Source organism: Lipophrys pholis (assembly GCF_963383615.2).
Source record: "Lipophrys pholis genome assembly, chromosome: 1".
In the NCBI taxonomy this organism is placed as follows: Eukaryota; Metazoa; Chordata; class Actinopteri; order Blenniiformes; family Blenniidae; genus Lipophrys; species Lipophrys pholis.
In genome coordinates, this window is record NC_137635.1 from 33865239 (window position 1) to 33882092 (window position 16854).

Consider the following 16854-nt stretch of genomic DNA (forward strand, 5'->3'; position numbering starts at 1 on the left):
AGTGAGAAAATTCAGCAAATGAAGGTTTTTTAATGTCACTTGGACAGTGTTGAGAGAATAACCAATATAACTTTGTATGCATTCATTATTCATTTCAACTACAGTAGTTAATCAGAATGTCTACTTGTTTTTCTTTAACACAGATCTATGTACTTCACCTATTAATGCACATTTTAAATTGTGAGTACTTTTACAAACTCATTTTATCATTATTTGTGTCAGCAGAGCAACATAAGAACAAACCACTTTGTTCAGCTTTTGTCAAATATTGATCATTTACAGGATGTCAATCTCCTATTTGTGTCCATCAGTCTGGATTTTAGCTCCAATTTTGATCTTGACCTAAACTTTATTAAAAAATAAAAAACTCTCTCTCATGCTGTGCAGTCCAGAGATCTTGATGAAAGACACTCCTCTTAATGAAGTTTTTTTTTTCTTTCTTTTTTAATAGTCGTTTTGCATCCACATGACAATAAGCAGAGTGTGCGGGTGGATGAACACTCACGTCCAGAGAACACATAGAACTCGTATCCGCCGCCCGCCTGGGGACTCTCCAGACTCAGAGCAGAGGTGATCGGGGTGGGGAATCCCTTCAGAGCCATCTTGATGTTGATCTTGCCACTTAGAAGAACGTCTGAAGGATGAGAGGATGGGTGGTTAGTGTGGAAGAGCTTTCTAAAACTTTGATCAGCATTCGGGGGAAAGAAATGTGGAGGTGGGAGACTAACCTGCCTGGCGAGCAAGGCGTCTCATGGAGGAGCTCTGTGGTTTCTTGGTACATGAAGGGACACTGGCTGGTGGGAAAGTGAACCTCTGCATGACGTCTCCTGGATGTGCGCAGAAAGAGACAAACGTTAAACATTCCCTTTCACTCAACATCACTTTGGGTCCATTCATCGATGAAAAGAAAGCTTAGCGTCACACGTCGACAGTATAATTAGCAAATATGATCTCGCTGATATAAATCGCTCAGACTCCTTTAGTGTCCAATGTGCAAACATTTATTGAGCAGGTTCATAAGCTTTTATATGTGTGCGTCTTCTTATTCTTCAACTGTGCTTTGCAAAAGTCATGTTACAGGAGCAGGCATGGTTGTAGTGATGTTTCAGTACAAGTATTAAATCCTTTCCCTCTGTGCTCAGTTCATTAGTTTCCTCACCGTTCCTGAAGAAGAATACAGTTTCTGCTCTGCTGCTGGTTGCTGGCACTGCCAGCGCGGCGTTGAGTCCTCCCGTCAGACCTGGAAACTCATTGGACAAAGGTTTGGGGTATCCCGGCTCCAGCACCAGGTTCCCATCTAAGCGCCAGTACTGATCCCCCTGGAGCCGAAAACAAGAAAGTGACTGCTTACACAACGAGCTGCTTTTTTACATGTTCGGAAGTGATGTTGCATGATTATTCGTCTTCGTTTAACTCATAGGTCTATGAGTGTAGAGTCTTGTTATCATGATATGACAATGTTACCTCTTCCAAAGTAGTTAAGAGCAAAGCTACTTAAGATATGTACAAAATGCTCTTTCTGTAGTGATTCCTGTTTCTGGAAAGTCAGTAGAATGTTTAATTCCTCAAAGTTGAATCACAAACATAAGTGATCCAATGAGATTTTGCTCTTTTAGATGGATGGGGCCCATGTAGCTCCGCTTTTGACATTTGTCCAATAAATGAGCCGACTGATTGACACTAGTTAAATAAGTAACATCTAACATTGTGGTCGTGGTTGACGATGGTCGATTAGTTATTGTGGTACATACCTTGATAATGTAGGTGTTTCTCTGACAGTTGGGCCGTGTGAAGACGGTATCGATTGGAGAGGCGACACCCAGAGTGTCTGTGATGCTCTGTGGACGACCCATCAAACGGCTGACGGGGTCAACTGCCCAGAAAAACTCACCTGTAACATGAAAACACACAAATAATAAATAAAGACCGCAAGCCATTCCATTACATCATCATACACAGCTTTCTCAAATCAAATCTGTGTGGTAACAAGCTGCAATACAGGAACTTTAAACTGCACAGCATTAATCCAAATAGAAGAGTGACCTTCAGTTCACATTAGAATTTGTTTATTGCTCACCTTTAAATATCAATATGGTCCCATTGTTGAGGGCGATCAGTCCATTGATGGGCGAATTGCTGCACAAATTGACGTCATCAAGACGTCCTGTTACAGGGACACAAAGGCACGCATTAGTTTGAAGAATAAAGGCTCTCACCCAGACTCACCCTGAAGGTCAGTAGTCCTACCTGCCCCTGGTGCTTGAAATTCTCCATCTACCACTGAGAGCCCCAACGCCTGGGCTACGTCCTGCAGGGTGCTGGGTCTCGCAACAATGGAATCAGCTGGAGCGTTGACACCTGCAGAGGAGAGACGTCACACAACCGAATTCAGCTCCAGTTATTCATCTAAAAGTCAAAGTCAAACAAATTCTAAATAAGAGTTAGAAATCTGAAATAAGGTATGAGGAAATAACCATGATTTATCCCAGATGAAGAGACTTCGTGACCCCTCGGGGAGAGTACAAGCTGGATATTCACTCTACCAGAACCAGGCGGGTTGACAGGAGAACTACTGCCCAGAGATGGAGCACTGTTACCCGGCAGAAAGGAGCCAGCCGGAGCGTTATTCACACCTATAGATGGAAAGTAAGCAAAGAAATGACTAAACCCTCTGTTCATGAGCTCTAAAAACATGTTTATACAGATGAACAATAATAAAAGAAAAAAAAAATTGTCCAAACCATGTTGCAGAGTTTGTACAGTCAAAGGTTTGAGGCCTGAAGCACTTGGACATCGACCTCCAGGGTACTGCGAGCAACGACGGTTTACTACAGAGAAATGTAGGAAAAAATTATAATTATTTTTCTTTACAACAGGATTTCACTGCATAATGACGTAATAATAATAATAGACTTATATTATATTATATTATATTATATTATATTATATTATATTATATTATATTATATTATATTATATTATATTATATTATATTATATTATATTACATTATATTATATTATATTTTAGTGTATCTGTACAAAACCAAAGCTCACCCATTTCTAGTGTTTGGGTTCACCTCCATGGGAACTTTGTGATAACGGTAATAGGTTTATCAATCTACTTTCTTAGAGGCCAGAATTCAATAAGTTAATGGCTGAAAGATTCCTGAAGATTTTTTGCAACTGATTAAAAAATATCACAGTGAGAGATGTATTGGGCATTTAATCTGGGACTGCACTTTACTTATGAGATTTACCTCCAATAAAAAATAAAAAAAATTAAAAAGGTACATTATTGTGGGTTTCTTGTGTATGTATGAATCTTGAGACACTTATTTCTAAAGTGAGGGTTTTCTTCTTAATTTGCTAACACATATAGAATCAACATTAAATCTACCTGTGTACCATTCCTCGCTAGCGCTGTTGGACCTTTTCCTGCCATTGTCTAATATCCGTATTCCTGAAGAAGAGGAAATATTTTTAAAAGGAAGATAAGAACACATAAGAAGCTGACAAACAGTGATGTATGTGTGAATTCGCCATTTGCCCTTTGTTATCTTCATTTATGTACTAGTCGTCGATTATACTTATTATTCCTATTTTCATGGTAACTGCTCTGGTTTTTGGTACGTTTACTGCTCATCTGCTTAAATCATCAGATTCTTCACATTCTGTTGGATCAACTCTCCATGGTCTAGTACAAATTAATTTTTTTGTCTATTTATTTAATGCTTTTATTTTTGCAGAATGAATGTAATGCTTGTTAATTCACATGACCCAAACAGCCACGAAAAGTCTGGATAGCTTAACACTTTTGGTTATAACATGTAGCAGCAATGCAATTAAGGAGCACCAGAGTAAAAAGCTCCGATGCTTGACTTGTCTGGTGGCATAAGTGGCTGCAAACCTGAAGTCGAATCCCTCTGAGGCAGTAAGGTATTGGGTTGTGCGACTGACACCCGGGCACCTGTAAACAGACAACAAAGGGGATACATGTTTATAAAAACAACTCTCATATGTTCCATCGGGACAGTTTTTGGGACGTCTCTCTGATACGGACTTGGTTGGTGGTTCTTACCACAGTGCTGTTGGTGGTCCTGACAACAAGTGCTGTAGACTGCGCACTGTGGATCACATTCGCACAGCTGACCTCGCTTGAACGCTTCTCCACAGCGGCCCTGACAGGAGCGAGCTGAGAACAAAGCAACTGTGTCAGATCACAACTGCGTGGAGCTTCACATGAAGATTAATGCTGCATCCATCAATTGCGTCCAACAGGGGACAGAAAAGTTAAGAGACACAGTCATCCGTCCATCTTCCAAACCGCTGCTCTGCCTCACCGCCTCACCACCAGTAAATCACACACACTCACGTTCACCTATAGGGAACTTTAAAGTCACTAATGAGCTTAAAATGCACGGTTGTTTAGTATTTTTTAATGTCAGAACTATTCGCTTAGAAAACCCAGCGATGTAGAGGGAGAACATGCAAACTCCACACAAAAAGGCCTCCAGTTACTCACAATCACATCACCATGCTGCCTCTTGTCTGACAGAGCTCTGGCAAATTACTATCTTGTGTTCTCATGTTTGTCTTACGAAGAAAGAAAAAAAACACGTACATTCACAAAATATGAGGCAGTAACTAGAATTTTTCTGTGAATGTGAAGTCAGTATCTATTTTAACCATTTTCTTTCCTTCAAAATCTCTTGAAAACGCAACTTAAAAAGGAAAAAAAATCAGCCGCACTTTAAAGGAAGAGAAATGAAGAGACATTAGAAAATATAGGATATTCAGTGTAGTAAAGCCTAAAAAGCCTCAGAAGTTTTGGGATTTGTTAGTTTAAAACTCGCACACATAATACTGTTGCTTTAAAATAAAAGTATATGCACTATTCATTTCTCTCACACTTAGTTTAATATCACTAAAGTCATGGATGGATCACTTGCATTTCACACAGAAACGTTTGTATTCACTGTATTATTTATATTACATGTTGCCATGTCGCACTTGTTGCTACCAATTTACAGTTTGTGCAAAGACACAGCTTTTGGTAAAATTAAAAGAAGGGGGGGGGGGGGGGGGGGATAAAAAGTCAAAATATCTACTGTGAAAAAGTGACTATTAGGTGTGCTGTTCTCGATTTTAATAAAATCTCTTACCAGTGGTGCAGACGGCCTCAAAGTCTTGGCAGCACTCATTGTGTTCCAGACAGTTGAAATCACACTTGCACACTTTACCTCGGGTGAAACTCTCCCCACAGCGGCCAGAGCAGCTGCCTGCAGAGAGGAAACATGTTCATTTCACTGTAATCTACCCCAGGTTATCAGGCATGCAATTTCTATATTTATAAATTCTACTATTATGCTATTGCATGACTTTTTGTCATGGTGGAGTATTTCATGTGCAATCACATCTTTTAGCAGGTGCACTAGACACAATCAAGTTATCAGGTAACTCACTGCTGTATCAGGAAGTGTTTTACTAAATAATTGATGCATACCAAGACTTAAGCAGGAATTATAGATGCATTTATTTGACGTCACCTGCTTTGATAAATATGGTATCAGAAAGGCTCGGGGCCAGATATTAGAATACATACCTGGTCCAGCAGCAGCCGTAGAAGCCACAAGGCCAAGCAAGACGATTCCCAGTGACGTTTTCATCATCATCTTTATCTGACACAAAGTAATCTAGAAGCTGAACTGGAACAGTGAGACACAGTAAGTCTGAGGAATAGATACTACCACAATGAGTGAAATGAAGTGAGGGAATCAGTTACCTCCACTGTGTGCCGCCGCTCCTTCTCTTCTCTCAAAGTGTCAGTCTGTTGGTCTTATATACGTGACCGAAGTAGTGAGACTGGACACTTTTAACTAGGGTCACAAACGCGCGCACACACACACACACACACACACACACACTACGCCCACAGACTAATTAAAACCAGCCAAGACGTACTTAAGTATCCTACACTGTCAGTAAACTCACTCCTACACACATGAGCGAACCTTTCAAGACTTTAAGTGGAAATTAATTAATTAGAAGCTACTTTCTATAACCGTATTTGTGTAGTTAGACGATATAGAGTGGTTTTTCTGCTGGGGAATATAACAAGTGTCATGTTACACCTCGCCGATAACAAAGAAAATACACATCATGAAATACTTCAGAGACGCAAGGATACTAATAGCAAGGACTTAAATCTAATTTTAAAAAAAAAACTGATGGTTTTATCCCTTGTGAGGTCTGTGCTTCAATTGAAAGCCACTCCCACCTGTTGCCCTTTCGTTGCAGCTTCCCTTCAAGCCAATTTAAGGAATGAGGCACTTCAGCCAACACTGATGTCATGGCGGTTTTTACCATTTTGTGGTAAAGTTTCAATTGTTCAGTCTGTGAGCCATAAAACAAGACTACATGTGACTTTCACGAGTAAAAGTGATGGGAACAGGACAAAATAAATGGAGATGAATGAAAGGGCTCAGTCGGATGATGCCGGCACGTTGAGGTAGTGGTTTGCACTATTGTCTCCCAGTGAGACAACAACACACATGTTTGGGGTCAATTGACGACTAAACATTTCCCATGAGTGTGAACGGGTCACTGGTCATTGGTGGTCTGTCACTGAGCTTTTTTTGTGTCATGGACTGGTGGCCTGTCCAGGGTCTCGATCTACTCCAGTCACCTTAAGATATTATGCGAGGATGGAGTTGTGGACTTCAACTTTGCATTTTTATTGTTATACCTCATGTTCCGGTTTCAAAGCTCAACATTGGAGTTCAGTTCCTTCCTGTAGACACAGGTCGTGGACTTCCTCACCACCCACAGCAGGTCAGAGAGGGAAATAACATCCTCTGCTCCTCACACTGTTCGTGCACAACTGCCCTCCCATCTACCCCCTCCTCGGACACTCTCATCAGAGACTCCTCAGGTACAATCAGCTTCAACAGAACCCCCTCGCAGTCCATCCTTACACATTTCATCCTATTCACAGGTGATACAACGACCGTGGGACTAAATTCTGATGAGGATAACAAAGCCAACAAGAGGACGTAAAATGCAACACGTCACTTGGTGATGTGCTGAAAATGCCCTTAAGACTTCTGAAAGTCAGGAGATGATCATTGACTTTGAAATCAAAAAGGACCAGCTTGTCAGGAAAGCTCAACAAAGACTCCTCAGCAACGATCAGCTTCTACAGAAGCCCCACAGACTCCATCCTGCCTCAAACTGACACATTCATTCATTCATTCATTCATTCATTCATATGTGAGCTGCTCTGCTCATACTGTAAATATAACTTAGAGTACAAGAGAACACAGTAGAAAATAACATCAATCAAACTGTTGAAGAAGTAGATATATTTTACAATGAATGAGAATCTAATCTATAATGTAAGAAGATAAAACTATAAGTTAAAGCTTATGTGAGTTTAGAGGAGTTCATGGCTCTGGGATAGAAACTGTTGAACTGTTGTCGTTGAACAAGTGATGGAAAGTCGGCAGCAGTTTTGTGTGCAGATTGTCTTTCCTGAGAATCCTCTGGATGTTTGTGCTCAGCCTGCTTGATCTCAGCTGTTGTCAGATAACATAATGATTGTTATGTTTTAAAGGCCGGACAACAGCTGTTTACTTTCACAAGTTATCGAGAGCAGAAAAGTATTTCACAATAACTGTTAATAGTGTTGACGATCAGCAGTTCTTCAGAATAAGACGAGGTAAAACAACCTGTCTAGTCTGTTAGAATCTATGATTCCTGGATTTAATAGGCGACAACACATCACACCTGTTCTGGCTTCCCTCCACTGGCTCCCTGTCTGTTTTAGAATTGATTTTAAGATTTTGCGGATTACGTTTAAAGCTCTTCATGGTCTGGCGCCCACTTATATCACTGAGCTGTTGACCCAATACAAGCCTGCTCGCAGCCTCATATCCTCGTCTGGTCATCCCAAAGTCAAAACTTAAATTTAAGGGTGACCGTGCGTTCTCCACCAGGGCCCCTCAACTTTGAAATGACCTCCCCGAGGAGATAAGGCTTCTAGAATCAGGGACTTCTTTTAAATCTCTTTTAAAAACCCACTTTTATAGACTCACTTTTAATTGAAATGTCTATTTCTAATAAAACTATGCCCCTCTTATCTCTTTACATGCTCTTTCCTTAAGCCACCTCGACCAGTGGTGTTTTGTCTCCAATAATGATCACTTCTGTCGATATTTTCCATCTGTTTAATGACTGCTTGTCCTTCTGTTTGATTGCTTGTCTCCTCTGTCTCGCCTGACGTTTTTTTGTGTGTTTTTACTGTAAAGCACTTTGTGCAACATGTGTTCTGAAAAGTGCTATATAAATAAAGTTATTCTTATTATTACAAATCCTCATCTTAAGTGACATACCAGTTAAATTATTTATGAACAAATACGTAGGCAACAACATACACAGTGCAAGGACTGACCACCTGTCTCATATTAAAAGATAAACCATTGAGAGGAACATTATCTTGCTGAGATAAAAACTGAGAGGAACCGTAAAAGGCATGATTCTGATTATGTTTCCGATGTGCTATCTCCTCCTTTCCCTCTGTGAGGATTCACATGAAGATGGACGTCATTAGTTAAAATACATTGTCAATAACAGATGAAGGGTGAAAATGCTTGGTTTGATGTGGTTCCATGAAAACACATGGTGGATTTAGAAACGGCTGAAGTTCTGCAGAAGGTTTGTCTGTTTGCTCTCGCTGGCAGAGTGGTCGAAGTAGAATAGGGAGTGAGTTTCTGCCACAGACCAAACAAACCCATCAACGCGCCCACTCTCTTTCCATTCACCTGCTGCGCTTTACTGAGTCCTTTGCATTTTGTATGCGCTTCATTTCTAACAGTCAATTATGTGTGATGAATCGCACCTCTAATGAGTCCTCGGGGAGGGGTGTGGTAACAATGGGGTATTGTGATTGGTCAGACAGTCAGATTAAAGCAGCTCGTAAAACTTTATGAGCGCCCCACACTGTGACCATGTTCAGACTGTGGGATGCATGCTTGTGGGCAGTTCAGAGCCCCACACATCCTCAGTAGGTGTGGAGAAACAAGAAGCCAGACAGACATCATGCAACATGTATTTAAAGAGTGTCTAGTAACTGAAAATACCCAAAAGAAGAATTGAAATTCATTCAGCCATCTCATTTAATTGCCAGACAGTTTTCTTTAGCAATGTTTTGCTCCATAGCTGCCACTGAACTTAACATGAAGCCAGCAGATTCACATATATTTACTTTTTCCCCCAGTTTTATGGTCAGTGGTAATGACTCTGTGATGGGACAGTGGGTTACAGACTTGTGTCTGCTCACATTACTTCATCCTGCTGGTATCTTCCGCTCCCTCTTCTCACTTGTTCCTACTCGTTAAATCTGTTTTATGGTGATGGTTTATTTTCCAGGAATCCTTTTTTTTCTTTGACCACTTAGTAGTTTTATAATAAGTTCAGAAATGCTTTTTTCATAAAAATAATGAAATAAAGTATGCCTCTCTGTATTTCATGTCAAATGAATCATGTTAGAACTTTGAATGTCATATTACATTCAGCAAAAGTGTCCAGTACCTAGAGAAAGGGGCTTTAAACCTCCTTGTATGCCAGGTTTCTACAAGGTAATGTCAGTTAGTTTAGTGCACTTCTTTGTAAATATTTTTATGCCAGCTGCAGCAGCTGGCAATGTTGTGAGGCTGGTGTCAAATTACCAAGAAAAGATAAGATGAAATCAATCATCCATCCATCCATCCATCCATCCATTCATACTCTCTACCACTTTATCCAGCTCAGGATTGCAGGGGGCTGGAATCACCCCCAGCACTCTGGACATCACCAGCCCCCCAGTTCAATTCCACAGTAATGCAGAAAAGTATATTTATAGTTTCTGTGTGATGATATGATAAATGATGAAAATTAACAGCAGTGAAAAAAATAACAAATAAAAATGTGTTTGTCATTAAATGTAATCATATCAATTGTTTCAGGCTACTTGTAATTTACAGGGATGTTTACGTTTCATAACCCCCCCAAATGAACTTTTCTGTACATGAATGTTGGCTCTGCTCAAGGGGGTATTTTAAGTAAACAAACAAATAATCAAAATGCAATGCATTAATGAAAGAACTGTTGGTGGATTAACCAATCAACAAAATAAAAACACCACAAAGGCTTCGCAGCCAATGCAAGTGTTTACACTTTATTTTCTTATTATCTGCGTTTGTGTCCCCGGAACTAGTCTTCAACGCATCTCGTTTTCCGACCGGACCATTTAGAAGACGGACCAAACACTATCGTGTTTGAACATTGCACATAGTCAGTCTTTGGTGTGTTTAAAGCTGATAATTGTTTTTTGTAATAGTAATCCACAAAATATAAACGATTATAGTGACAGAAACAGCAGGAAATACAACAAAACAACCAGCAGGCTGATTTCAGATCAAGAGGTGAGTCTGACTCTGAGTGTGTGTGTGTGTGTGTGTGTGTGTGTGTGTGTGTGTGTGTGTGTGTGTGTTTTGCAAAGAAGTTGTTCAATCTGCAATCACTTAAGATACATTTGAAAATATAAGAATCTTGGTTTTAAAATCACTGGAGTTTACTTGAATGAATATTTAATTTTCCTATATCTACATTTGTGGTGATTAAAGGTTAGCACCACTGTAGCCGTACAGTAAAATAAGGCTTGTGGACTGACCTGTGTGGTGTTTGCATGTTCTTCCTGAGCTTCGATTCATCCCATTGTCTAAAAACATACATTTCAAGGTAGTTTGTGACTCTGACTTGTAGGTAAATGTGAAAGTGAGTATTTAATAAGTGCCTTTAAGTCTCAAGAAGCTATTCTTTATCCAGAGTCATGCTCCTGGTGGACCCCGGGCTGTACATTGGCACTGCGGCTGACCTCAACGACAAGCAGGCCTTGGCTGATGCGGCTATCAGCCACATCTTGTCTGTGGACTCTGAAGACCCCAGCCAGCGTCTCGCTGCTGACGAACAGTTCATCAGAAAATGGATCAGCGTAACAGACGAAGTGACGTCAGACCTGCTGAGTTACATGGATGACTGCATCCTGTTTATTCAGCAGGCTGTGGATGGAGGCCGGGCTGCACTGGTTCACTGGTAAGGTTCAGAAGCAACTGTGAATACGGCATTTGCATGGCTTTGTGATCTTTGTGGTGATTTCACAATAAAATATGAGACATTGGAAGCAAAACCCTGTATGTTTTTGTGTTTGTGCGTCAGCCAGGCTGGGCGGAGCCGCAGTGCCACCATTGTGACTGCTTACTTAATGCAGAAATACCAGCTGAGCTTCACAGAAGCTTACCACAGACTGAAGAGCAGCAAACAGGACGTGCAGTAAGTGTGTGCATTCAGCAGTCTCAACAGGTTGTACATAATCAATCACATTCACCCCTTTCTTCTGATTGTTAAAATGAAAGTCTCTCATGGATGTTAAACAATGCTGGATGTAACAACACGCCAATAATACCAAACAGACTTTAAAAACAAATCACCATGACTCTGAAATGCTAGAAGCAGCTTTCCGAGCCCAACTGATCATTACACATTTTTATTTTTATTTTTATTTTTTTATTTATTTATTTATTTTTTTGCCCTTGTCCTGTTCGGCAGCTTGGGCCAACAATATGATGTGATTGAGAGCCTTCGGAGTCAGAACAGTTTTTGGTCTTGCAACAGGGAGAGACCTGGAGTCTCCTCCTGTTGCCTTCTCCGTCAGAAGATGGCATGGCTGCCGTACACGACCGGGGGGGAACGCTCAAAGAGAGAGAGAAGAGAAAAGAGAGAAAAAGGTTGAGGGAGGAGGGAGGAGGGGGGAGGGGGTAGGGGGATAACATACAATATCCTTGTTGTGCTCCATATATTATTTGCAGTTATCACACTGATCCAAATATTTTCCAACTGTTTTTGGATTAAACCAGCCTGAGCTGCTCTATCTAGACAGTAAAATGATTTCTTAGATTAACCAGCCTGAGCAGCTCTATCTAGACAGTAAAATGATTTCTTAGATTAACCAGCCTGAGCAGCTCTATCTAGACAGAAACGTGAAGCAGGAACATGAATTAACAAAGAGGTGACAACAAAAGAGGAACATGATTTTTAAAGTTTGAGCAAATGATGACAGAGAACAAGCAACTTCAGAAGCACCTTTCGTGAGGAGTGGAAGTGTGTGTGTGTGTGTGTGTGTGTGTGTGTGTGTGTGTGTGTGTGTGTGTGTGTGTGTGTGTGTGTGTGTGTGTGTGTGTGTGTGTGTGTGTGTGTGTGTGTGTGTGTGTGTGTGTGTGTGTGTGTGTGTGTGTGTGTGTGTGTGTGTGTGGTTTGTCCACTGGGTGGGACCGGAACTGCTGTGGGGGGACCCGTGGCGACACCCCGGGGTCCGAGGCCATCGGGCCCGGACACCGCCACCCCGGCAGACGGAAGCCCCCCAGGCCCGGGGAGACCCCAGCGAACCACCCCAGAGAGCCACGTCCCCGCCCAAAAAGCACCCGACGGAGAATGCAGAGAGGAATCCCCCCCAGGCAAGAGGGGCCCACAAGAGAAGGATAAAGGGCACAGGGCCCCAGGTCCCGACCCAAGCCGCCAAGCCGAGAAAAGGCCGGAGCAGGGCCCCCGGGCCGAGCGGGTCGAGAGCCCCCCCAACCCGGGCGGCGAGTCCCGCCGCACCCCCGGGAACAGGCCCACCCACCGCCCCCCCCCAACCCGGCAAGGCAGAGACGGCCCCAGCCGCCGCGCCCCGGACCAGCCCCACCCCCAGACCCAGGAAAGCGAAGGCCGGCGCAGGCCCCGGTCGGAGGACAGTCAACTCTACACCCCCAGGAGCCTCATATCCCACCCGCCCCATGATCCTCCCCCCCCGGTTTTAATTGAAATACCCAACCCCTGACCCACCCCCCACAGACACCCACCCCTGACGCAGACGCAGACGCAGACGGGCACACACACACACACACACACACACACACACACGGGACGGTGGGGGAGTGATGACTCTCGCCCCCCCAGGCCGCCGGCCGGGCCCCCTCCCGGCCACCGCGGTGTCCCAACCTCCACTAATCCAACAGCAAATGGAGAAGGAGCACCGCGCCCCAGCCCCCCCACGAGCGCCATGCCCGAGGGAGCGCGCCCCCCGCATCCCAGCCGCACTCACCCCGGGCCGGGGCGGGACCCCAGCGGGAGGTGCTGGGGGGAGCCACGTCTCCCGCCCTTCCCCTGCCCTATATGTGTGTTGGATGTATGTAAGGGTGTGTCTTTGTGTTTTGAAGAGGTGGATGCAATGTGTGTGTCTATGGTGCGGTTTAAAATTGGGGGGTAGCGGGGCCCGGGCGTTCTATACACATTTTTATGAATGTCGACGGCAAAGACCCCAATCAACCCTAAAAGGCAATAAAAAAAAAAAAAGAATACAGCGTACTGATTGAATAAGTAATATCAACTCCTGGAAGACATTAACTGAATGTCGTTCACTACAAACCTCAGAGGTTAGGACTACTCGGTCCAAAATTAACAGTTATTGTGTGGAAACATACAAATGAACAAGGTGAATTCTGTTGTCTGCATGGTATGTAGTTGAGTTTTCAAGTGCTTGCACTTTTATACAAACTGCCATTTACCTTTTACAAATAGTAGACTCACATAGGTTGTATGTTTTAGGGTCAACAGTGGGTTTGAGGAGCAGCTGTGTCTGTTTGAGGCCATGCAGTGTAAAGTGGACATCACAAGTTCTCTGTACAAACAGTACAGACTCACCAAGATCACAGAAAAGTATCCTGGTAAAATACACAGACACACACACTCATGTCTCTTGTAGCCAGGGTAGTTGTATTCTCTAGTTGTACATCTGTTAAAAGCAAAATAAACACTTTTATATTTGATAAGTTATTTTATGTAATCACAATAAAGAATACTGAGCAGAACAATAAGCATATCATGCATATGGCATTGTGAGTGCTGAAATATATACATCTCCATGGACGTTGAATTAATGTTTTACCAGTTTGACCCATTTACTGAAATTGATGCAGTTTTTGTGGCTAAAGTTCTAAGTCGAGGTTTCTGCAACATCAACCTTTGAACATTTTCAGTGCAGCATCAATAGTCTGTAATGGAAGTAGAGAGATCTGATGAGAACTGTTTATATTTCCCAGATAAGCTCATAGTGGGACGAACTGCTCAGATTTTAGAGGCCAAATGTCACTGAGATCCTTCATGTGTTTTACTCTCCACATATAATGAACTGTACAGAGAACGATGGTTTGTTGGTCAGCAGAAGGCTCCTGGTGTCTGGCAGAATGTGCAGTTTCCTTACGGTGTGTTCCCTGGTTGTGTTTGTGTGCATGAGCAGAGATGCAGCTGGTTCCCAGGGAGGTGTTTGCTGTTGATCCCGCCACTTCTGGCTCCTCTGAAGTGTCATATCGGTGCCGAAAATGCAGGTGAAAAGTTGACCAGTTACCAAGTGTCAGTTGAGGTGTCATAAAATGAAATGTCACTTGAACCTTCATCCTCCTCTCTGCAGACGAACTCTGTTTCGTGACTCAAGTCTTCTCAGTCACCCGGTGGGAGAAGGAGCATCAGCATTCAGTCATAAGAAGAGCAACAACCTCAGTGGTGAGGAGACGCTCGTAGAAACTCAGTTGTGGAAATGAAGCATCCAGCCATCTTTTATATACACCTCAGTGTCATGGGGCGTTGGTGCTGACCCCAGAGGTGACTCCGGGGGATGACGGGGTACACCCTGGACAAATCCCTGTTCATCGCAGGGCAAAGAGAGCAGGATAGTCTTTAGCAAAATAAACACAATCAAATATATATATACATATTTCAGTTTGGTGGAACATGTTTTCAATGTTTCATTGAAATCTATTTGAATCCTATTTTGTAACCTTTTCGGTCATAATTTTCACCGACAAAAGACTGACTTTTTCTCAGTTTTATTTTCAGAATCAGGACTTTTATATTTAATTACGCTGCTTTTTTTTTCTTTTTCCTTTTTCCTTTCTCCTTTTATTTACTCAGTTAAAATGTTAGCAGTTGTCATTGAGTTTTTTTTTTTTGTGTTTGCTTTTATTGGAGCATCCTCATTTAGCATGAATACTTTAGTAGAACAAATTGTGATTGTTGTGAGTGACTCCCATGCTTTGGCTCAAGCCTTCTGTAAAGGCAGGCTGTTGTCGTGATAAAATATTCTGAATGTGTAACATTTCACGGATATCGGTGTGAAATGTGTTTTGTCATTTAGGAGACGTACAGTGCACTTCATATTTCATTGAGCCTGTCCAGTGGATGAAAGAAGCCTTACTTGGAGTGATGGATGGGCAGGTAAAAGACACACGCAGAAACGCACAGAAACAAAATGAATGATATAGCATGCCAAATCCATCTTGGCAGAAGCTTAGGAATTGGCTCAAAGTACATTTTTTCTTTATTATCCAGGCAATAAGGGCTGTTACAATACCAGGACTTCAACATTAATACTAATGAATTTCCATTATATTCCGATATCACCAACTCCAAACCCCCTTGTATCTAATGTTTCCCTCCCATGGTCTAACTTTAATGTCTTCCAGCTCACCTCCAATCTAAGCCAGAACGCACTCGGTAGAGCGCAGCCCTTCGCCAACGCCACATTTGTTTGCAGAACCAAGTTAGCATCACTAGCATGTTAGCTGTTAGCTCATATCGATGGCAACTGGCCTGTCGGGTATCGACGTCACTGTGTGAAACACTAAGCAGGATGCATCTCCATGGCAACAGACGAGGATCTCGTTTGATCTCCTCCATGAGGTGCCTCGCCCATCTGCTTTGTATGGGACATTTTTTCTCAATTTTATGGGGTTTATTCGGAAACGGTTCGCCGTTAACGTCCCAAAATCTAATCGATTGGTCCTCGGATGATGACAAATTCATGCAATTCAAGTTAATAGTTTTTGTCAAAAGTTATACACATACACACAAACCAATAAATAAATACTCGCAGACAAAAACATAACCTTCCCCCAATGTTCGTTGTCGAAGGTAGCTAATACTTCTTGCACATCAAATGCTTTCAGTGCCAATAAAACAATCACACATGTTTTGGGACATCAGCTTTGTTCTAACTGAAACTGAGCACTAAGTTGTTTTCATCATTCTAATACTTCTGAGTCATTTTAATTTCAAGATAATTCATTTTTTCTAAAATCACATACAGTATTTTCTTCTCCCTCATCTGTTGTGTGTTTCTGTGTTTTTGTAGCTGCTGTGTCCGAAGTGTAACTCTAAACTGGGCTCATTCAGCTGGTGTGGGGATCAGTGTTCATGCGGCCGCTGGGTTACTCCGGCATTCCAGATGCACCGCAACAGAGTGGACGAGATCCGGCAACTGAACATACAGAAATAACTAACGGTCTCTTTCTCTGACTCCCTCTCACTCGCACACACACACAAAACTCATGATCTTACACAAAATATGTATAATTCAAAATAGTTCATTATGAATTGTAATATTTTAATGTGTGAGGTGAGATAAACTAGATCTGTAATACACACTTTTTTGTAACTAAAATATACCGTATTTCTATCAACTCGGAAGTGAAATGTGCAAATGAAATTTGTATTTCATTCTAAATAAACAGAAAACTGTTTATAGTAGCATGTGTGCATGTCTGTGTGATTGGCTCACAATACAGTTCCTGTGAAGAGACAAGTGACTACACTATTTGCTGATTTCTAGCAAATTGACAGGCAGAAATCCATGTTCAAGTAGATGCTAAGTGTCATGAGGTGTTTGTCAGAGAGATGTTTTGGTGTGTTCTCCGTTCTCTGCCACTAGTTTGAAGCCAGCCTCT

The 16854-nt window shown here is 42.2% G+C and overlaps 2 protein-coding genes across 2 annotated transcripts in view; one reads left to right on the forward strand and one right to left on the reverse strand.

Annotated features, from left to right (window-relative positions):
• Window positions 1-5807, reverse strand: part of prg4a (proteoglycan 4a) — a 7130-nt gene extending 1323 nt beyond the window's left edge. Inside the window, exons 1-14 of the mRNA XM_080482778.1 lie at window positions 5784-5807; window positions 5604-5679; window positions 5164-5280; window positions 4080-4193; window positions 3909-3968; window positions 3399-3461; window positions 2742-2828; window positions 2475-2633; window positions 2248-2358; window positions 2078-2164; window positions 1752-1891; window positions 1160-1319; window positions 729-827; window positions 506-634 (exon numbers count right to left, since the gene is read on the reverse strand). Coding sequence (XP_080338904.1) covers window positions 506-634; window positions 729-827; window positions 1160-1319; window positions 1752-1891; window positions 2078-2164; window positions 2248-2358; window positions 2475-2633; window positions 2742-2828; window positions 3399-3461; window positions 3909-3968; window positions 4080-4193; window positions 5164-5280; window positions 5604-5673 — 1396 coding nt within the window. The 5' untranslated portion in view covers window positions 5674-5679; window positions 5784-5807. The remainder of the gene's footprint in view (window positions 1-505; window positions 635-728; window positions 828-1159; window positions 1320-1751; window positions 1892-2077; window positions 2165-2247; window positions 2359-2474; window positions 2634-2741; window positions 2829-3398; window positions 3462-3908; window positions 3969-4079; window positions 4194-5163; window positions 5281-5603; window positions 5680-5783) is intronic.
• Window positions 5808-10268: 4461 nt separating this feature from the next.
• Window positions 10269-16656, forward strand: dusp12 (dual specificity phosphatase 12). Its single transcript, XM_080482887.1, has 8 exons — window positions 10269-10461; window positions 10865-11131; window positions 11255-11368; window positions 13682-13800; window positions 14373-14460; window positions 14544-14635; window positions 15267-15346; window positions 16263-16656. The coding sequence occupies exons 2-8, from the start codon at window positions 10869-10871 to the stop codon at window positions 16404-16406; spliced, it is 900 nt and encodes a 299-aa protein (XP_080339013.1). The 5' UTR covers window positions 10269-10461; window positions 10865-10868; the 3' UTR covers window positions 16407-16656.
• Window positions 16657-16854: the final 198 nt, after the last annotated feature.